The sequence below is a fragment of the Megachile rotundata genome, unplaced genomic scaffold (assembly GCF_050947335.1).
Source record: "Megachile rotundata isolate GNS110a unplaced genomic scaffold, iyMegRotu1 scaffold0192, whole genome shotgun sequence".
In the NCBI taxonomy this organism is placed as follows: domain Eukaryota; kingdom Metazoa; phylum Arthropoda; class Insecta; order Hymenoptera; family Megachilidae; genus Megachile; species Megachile rotundata.
In genome coordinates this window covers 58,019-65,270 of record NW_027473489.1, presented here as the reverse complement: position 1 = coordinate 65,270, position 7,252 = coordinate 58,019, and the positions used below count along the sequence as shown (strand labels likewise).

The window sequence follows — 7,252 nt, the reverse complement described above, 5'->3', positions numbered from 1 at the left end:
TGTTGAGGAGGAGAAGGCGACCGGGGAATCCGGACCCGGTTTCCCGGGCGCCCTCCTGAGTGTAGTGGGGCGGCGCGGCTTCTCCGCGTCGCCCGCGTGTGACTGCGTGACTGAGTGAATGTGTATGTATGTGTGTGTGCGTGTGATGGGTGTGCATGTTTAGATTAAGTCGCGGGTTGTGGAGCTGCGGGGCGGCGTCGACCTCCTCGACGCCGGTTAGCCGCCCTCCAGATTTTAGGGGAATGATCGCCCCGGGGTGGGTTCACCGGATAGGCTTCCCTCGGGGTGGGTCATGGCCGCAGGGGTCATGGGCGGGGGCCCATGACTCCATTGCACGCGGCCGCGGGGTCGAGTCGACGGCGGGCGTGATGACGTCGTCGACTCGGAAATTTGGGGGTTGGTTTTTATTCTTGTGGTGTGGGGGGCTTCCCCCCCCCCCACACGAGTTGGGCGCTAATAGCGCAAATCGGCTGGCGGGTGGTGGCGCCGTTTTGTGCGTCGGGTCCCATCACCCGTCAAAGCCGTAGAGGGTGGGCATCACCGAGGGGTTTTAGTGAGTAAGAATCTCACACTACCCCCGCTCCTCCCCCGGGGAGTGGGGGTGTCTATGAAGATTTCCCCTCGTAAAAAAAAAAAAAAAAAAAGGTTAGGTTAGGTTGGCGGGGCGGACGAACTGGTGCCGGGGTGGCACAAGTCGGATCTCCCACCTCCACGTGGTGTTCGCTGGGATAGGGGCACTCTACGCTCTTCGGAAGTCAATTACTTCGGCGATTGGCTTCCCAAGGGTGAGGGCCTCTATGCTAACGGGAGAACGGCGGGTCCCCAGTGGGGGGCCTATGCTCACACCGTAAGCCTGTAGTCATGTTTTGCAGGAACGGGGAGCTTGCCTTAACCGGCTGGCTCGCGAGGAGTAAACCTCTATAAAAAATCCGCTGTGTGGTTCGCGGGGCGGAATACGGCCACGGTATCCCCTGCCTTGCGGTATGAGTCCGCATAAAAGGGGTGCTCCCGTCGTCTTTAAGTAGTCCCTGTGAGGCGTGAGGCGATGCCGGCGGGGTCTTCGGACCCTGGTAGGGCCTCCCAAGCCGGCAAGGCTTACGCTGAGGGGTGAAAACGGGGGCGGCGGGGGCGAGTGAGGACGCCTGAAATTAAGGTGTACAGGCAACCGTGCCGAGAATTGCGTGGCCGCCCAGGCGTAAAACAGGGCGGTCTCGAACGGTTCCCTCGGGGGTACCTGCCGGCCCCCCCGAGTATTCAACGGCTTCCCCGGGTAAGGCGGCTCTGCCCGGGGCGACTTCTTTTCCGACCCCACTCGTGGGATTCAGTATGGATAATTGCTCAATTTCAAAAACAAAACAAGATGTGGCCGCCATCTTAAAAAGCGGCCAAACAAAGGAAGCGGAGAGCGGTACGAGGAGGGCGGAGTGCCCCGCACTATCTATACCGGTGGTGAGGTGCACGGAGGTGCTGAAGCAGCACGCAGTTAAGGTGGTTGGGACAGATGACGACCAGCCCCGGGAAAGAGGAACCTGCTGGACCACCGCCGCCACAGCAGGCATTGTAAAGAAGGAGAAGGTAACCGACCGCTCTGGATCGGAATCCTCGGGAGTGACCTTCATTCGCACCACGAGGGCGAAGAGGAGAGCGTCGGAGACGGGCCGTGCGACGCAGGACAACCCGGGTCATGGTTGTGAAGAGGCACCCGCCCCGGCGAGAAGACCGGCAACGAGGAGGGCCGCAGCCAACGATTCCGATGGCTACGATTCGGACTCCTCCATAATGTCAATCGAATTTTCCCGGCCAAGCCAAGGCGGGGAAATCGAAAGAAGAGGACGTCCCCCCACAACAGGGGAATATGTTCGGTTGGCCGAGGCCAAAGAGAAGTTGATCGAGGCGAAAAAGCGCGAGCTCAAAATCGACAGAGAGCTCAGCGCATATGACCCGGGTAGGCCGGTGCCCAGGCCCAGCAAGGGCAGCAAACCAATACCGGACGTCGAGGAGGTACTGGCAGAGGTGAGGCACCTAACCACGAGGGATATTCAGGCGGAGTTGGTGCGGTATACCGACCTCATCCGCAGGGTTGCTGCCGGATCGTCCAATCTCAAGGGGACGAGTGTTCGCCAGCTCCGGGTCTCTACTAACTATATTGAAGGACTAACCACGGAGCTGGCGAAGAGGCAGGCGGCCGAGGACACCGGGGAGGAGAGGCCAACTCGGCTGACCCGAGCGTCGGAGCGGACGCCACGCCCGACGCCTGAAGACGAGGAAAAGGAGCAACTGAGGAGTCTCCTAAAGGCCGCCGAGGAGGATAGGAGAAGGATGGCCGCGGATTTAGCAGCGCTTCGGCAAGAAGTCGAGCGACTTAAGGGTGCGACGGCCGTGGTGGTGCCGTCCCCCTTCGTACAGCGCGAAACAACGATCAGGAGGACCCGAAGGAGGGTCTTGTCGTCGTCCACGGAATCGGAAAGGGATGACGTCAAGAGGAGGCTGGTGGTGCACACCAGCAGCCCCCCGCCGGAGCTTGCGTCTCCGGTGGAGGTGGCCGATGAGACACCGGAGGCAGCCATGGATGTCGAGGAGCCGCGACATCCGCAGGAGAAGACACCTGAGAAGGCAGCCCCGCGGGTCCCGACGACGGAAGACGAGAAGACACAGGGGGAGAAGATCTGCGCCCATGGGTCCGGCTTGGAGAGTGTCGTGGCCCAGCTGCTCCAGAGAGTGGAGGACTTAACAGCTGAGTTGAGGGGCAGGAAGAAGGAAAGGGCGGGCAGCACCGGCGCACCGCGCAAAGCCCCGCCTAAGCCCCTTCCCAGAGCGGCCCCAAGATCGGTCGGGGACCGTCTCGTGGCCGCGAGGAGGGCGGCACCGATCGCTGCTTTACCGGTGGCCCCCTCCTCGTCCGCTGCGCCACTGCAGAAAAGGGAGGAATTGTGGACCACGGTCCTAGGCCGCAAGGCGAAACACGCGGCGAAGAAGGAGGCGCAACGCGTGGTGGCCCCCTCCCAGGGGGCGAAGAGGACGGCAAGCAAGCCATCAGCGGCCCCGAGGACGACGAGGTCGGCGGCTGCGAAGCCCAACGAGAAGAGGAGGGTCAGGGTCCCGCGTCAACCGAGGACAGCGGCGGTGACCCTGACAGTGGCACCTGGGAGTGAGTCCACATACTCCCAGGTGCTGAAAAAGGCACGAGAGGCGATCCCCCCACAGCAGCTGACGGAGATGGGGATCGCCGAGGTGAAAATTCGGAAGGCGGCCACCGGTGGTCTCGTGCTTGGGATTCCTGGCCAAGAAAATAAGGCCAAGGCAGCCAACTTGGCCGGCAAGCTGAGGGAGGTGTTTCGGGACTCAGAAGTCAGAGTTGCTAACCCGACAAAAACGGCGGAGATCCGACTACTCAATTTGGATGACTCCATCGAGAGGCAGGAAGTGGCCCAGGTCCTGGCGGAGCTAGGAGAGTGCTCCGCCGAGGACATCAAGGTTGGAGAGATAAGGAGGGGCCGAAACGCATTAGGGACCGTTTGGATCCGTTGCCCCCTTCCTGTTGCTAAGAAGGCGGAGGCAGCGGGGCGAGTGCGCATCGGATGGATATCGGCCAGGGTGGAGGTGCTAGCCAGCCGGCCGATGCACTGCTACCGCTGCCTCCAGAAGGGGCACACGGCCCAGCAGTGTGGCGAGGAGGTCGACAGGTCGACAAGATGCTACGCGTGCGGAGAGGGGGGGCACAGAGCTTCCAACTGCCAAAACAAGTTGAAGTGCCCCCTCTGCAGCGACCTGGGGCGCCCGAGCGCTCATCGTCTTGGGTCGGCGGGGTGTGCACCATCGTCGAAGAGGAAGAGGGCGGCTGCACCGGCATCAGCATCATCCGGGGCCGCAGAACCTGAAAAAGAGAAAGAGACGATTAGTGTTACACTTAGTGAGCAGACAGCCACAGGGGGCGCAACAGAACAGCCTGCAAGACAGACGGAGCAGAGCGCCATGGAGGTGGCGGACGAGACGGTTTAGTGATGGGGCCATTGAGCCCCATTTTACAGTCAAACGCGAACCACTCGGCGGGGGCCCAGGACGTCTTCCTGCACACCCTCGCCGAGTGGGACTGTACGTTGGGGGTGATAGCGGAGCCCTACCGCGTCCCGGACCAGCCTCACTGGTTCGCGGACGCGGAGGGCCGCAACGCGACGATCGCGATCGTTTGGCGCGCGAAGTCCGGCTCCCCCCCCTGTACCGCGATTGCAGCGGGAAGGGGAGCCGTTGCTGTTAGATGGGGGGAAGTAGCGGTGGTGGGCGTCTACGCACCACCCAGCTGGCCTCTCGCAGAGTACGAGGAGTTGTTGGATCGGGTGGGGCAGTTAGCGTCGCGTTGCCCCACCCAACGCGTTCTGGTCCTCGGGGACTTCAACGCGAAGGCTCGCGAATGGGGTTCCCCGAGGACCGACGCGAGAGGCCAGGTAACCCTGGATTGGGCGGCGGCGCAAGGGCTCCTGTTGCTCAACAGGGGCTCGGCGAGCACCTGCGTGCGTCCGCAGGGGGAGTCTGTGGTGGACTTGTCCTGGGGCTCCCCTGAGGTCGCGCGCATGGTTGCGAGCTGGCGGGTCGAGGAGGAGACTGAAACATTAAGCGATCATCTCTTTATTAGGATAAAGTTCTCCTCCGAAACCCGGCGCCGCCGGGGTGGACGCCCACCGCCGAAAAGATGGGCGCTGAAGAGGCTAGATCAGGATATGATGGTGGCTGCGGCCCTCGCGGTTAGCTGGCCGGCTTCTCCGGCTGGGGAGGTCGCGGACGTCGAGGGCGAGGCTCAGTGGTTCCGGGGCACCATGCAGGATATCTGCGACGTAGCGATGCCCCGGGCCACCCCTTGCCCGCGTCGGGCGGCGTACTGGTGGACGGGGGAGATAGCGCAATTGCGCGCAGCATGTCTCCCATTGCGTCGCCGGTATTTGCGCGCCCGACGGAGACGCAACCGCGACCCCGCGAGGGAGCAGCAACTTTGGGGCTGCTACCGGGAGGGGGTAGCGGCTTACAAGAAAGCCATCAGGGAGTCCAAGGATCGAGCCTGGGACGAGTTCCTCGGCTCTCTTGAGCGGGACCGGTGGGGGCGGCCATATAGGTTAGTTATGGGCAAACTTAGGCCATACGCCCCGCCGGTTACGGAGAGCTTAGACCCTCAGCTACTGGGGCGCGTCGTGGACACTTTATTTCCGCGCGATGACGATCCACCGGCGCGCTCCGGGTCGTCGGCCCACCTTCAGTGGACCGACGACATGGGGGTCACGGACGAGGAGCTCGTCTATGCCGTCAAGAGGGTCAGTGCACGCAACACTGCACCAGGCCCTGACGGCATCCCGGGCCGGGCTTGGGCCTTGGCACTCCCATTTTTGGGTGACCGACTCAGGGGCCTCTTCAGCGCCTGTCTGAAGAAGGGGACGTTTCCCCAATTGTGGAAGCGAGGACGGCTGGTCCTCCTGAAAAAGGAGGGCAAACCCGAAGGTGAGCCCTCGGCGTACCGGCCGATCATTTTGCTAGATGTGGTGGGCAAAATATTTGAAACAATCATTGCGCGTAGGCTCACCGATCACCTCTCCGGAGATGGTCCCGACGTGGCCGACTGGCAGTTCGGCTTTAGAAAGGGTAGAGGCACGATTGACGCGATACAGCGTGTCAGAGATATCGCCCAGTCGGCCACGTCAAGGGGCGGGGTGGCGATCGCTATATCGCTAGATATAGTGAACGCGTTCAACACCCTGCCCCATAAAGCGATTGTAGAGGGACTCGAAAGACACCGGGTCCCACCGGTGACTAGTAATATCATACAGGACTATCTCCGGGAGAGGTCGATCGAGTGTGTGGATCGGTCGGGCGCCACTAGGGTATGGAAGGTGGAGCGGGGCGTGCCCCAGGGTGCGGTACTCGGACCGCACCTGTGGATCGTGGGGTATGACCCCGCTCTGCGGGCCCCACTGCCACCGGGTTTGTTTCTAACGTGTTTTGCGGACGATACGCATATCTTGGCAGTGGGGCGAGACTGGTCGAGGACCAGCCGTCTCGCCGAGTTGGGTGCAGCGGTGGTCGTTGCCGAGATCCGGGCGCTCGGGCTGGAGGTGGCTCCCCACAAAACAGAGGCCATGGCCTTCTGCCATAGGCGTGGGGACCGCCCTCCGCCCGGAGCGTTGGTCCGGGTTGGCGGGGCCGATGTCCAGATCGGGTCCGAGATGAGATATCTCGGGCTCCGGCTGGACAGCCACTGGAGCTTCGTGCCCCACTTCGACGCGTTGGCCCCCAGGTTGGAGCGTGTTGCGGGCGCGTTGGCGCGCCTATTGCCCAACCTGCGGGGTCCTAGTGAGAAGGTGCGCCGGCTCTATATGGGGGTCGTGCGGAGTATGGCCCTATACGGCGCCCCTGTTTGGGCTGCCGACCTGGCTGCCAGTCGCCACTCGCAGGGTGTTTTGCGAAAAGTGGAACGGCGGCTGGCGGTCAGGGTGGTGATGGGGTACCGCACGGTCTCCTACGAGTCGGCTATGGTCCTGGCTGGGGTAATTCCCTGGCCACATCAGGCCGAGGTGGAGGCAGCGGTGTACAGATACCGCTGCACCCTCCGAGAGGAGGGCATAGTAGAGGGTGCCCAGCCAGGACCCAGCGTCGAAGAGGTGCGGCTCCAGGCCCGACGCGCTGCTGTCTCCCGCTGGAAGGAGGATTTATCCTCCAGCGGGGCCGTGGCGAAGCGCGCTGTCGGGGCGGTCCATCCGCGACTGGAGCAGTGGATGGACCGCGGTCACGGGCGGCTTTCGTTCCGGATCACGCAGGTGCTCACCGGGCATGGTTGCTTCGGGGAGTACCTGTGCCGGATCGGAAGGCAACGATCACCCGAGTGTTACGAGTGTGGGGCTGGGCGCGATGACGCCCAGCATGTGTTGGGGAGGTGTCCTGCCTTTGCGCTGCAAAGGCACCTCCTGGAGTGCGAGATTGAATGCGACGCTGCGTGTATGGGTGATGTGATTGAGAAAATGTTAAAGAGTGACGAGGCGTGGAAGGCCGTCGCCTCCTTCTGCGAGACGGTGATCTCGCGGAAGGAGGAGGCGGAGCGTGAGAGAGAACGACGCGGTGCGAGTGTTAGAAGAGTGAGAGGGAGAGGGCGACCCGCTTCTCGGGCGCCCTCCTGAGGGTAGTGGGCGGCGCGGCTTCCCCGCGTCGCCCGCACGGCGTGAATGGTGTCTGACTGGGTGTGTGTGTGTGTGTGTGCGTGTATGTGTGTGTGTAT

General features: G+C 62.7%; 1 protein-coding gene across 1 annotated transcript; it reads left to right on the top strand.

Annotated features, from left to right (window-relative positions):
- Nucleotides 1-4,001: 4,001 nt before the first annotated feature.
- LOC143266314 (uncharacterized) lies at nucleotides 4,002-4,744 on the top strand. Its single transcript, XM_076541849.1, has 2 exons — nucleotides 4,002-4,559; nucleotides 4,631-4,744. The coding sequence occupies exons 1-2, from the start codon at nucleotides 4,002-4,004 to the stop codon at nucleotides 4,742-4,744; spliced, it is 672 nt and encodes a 223-aa protein (XP_076397964.1).
- Nucleotides 4,745-7,252: the final 2,508 nt, after the last annotated feature.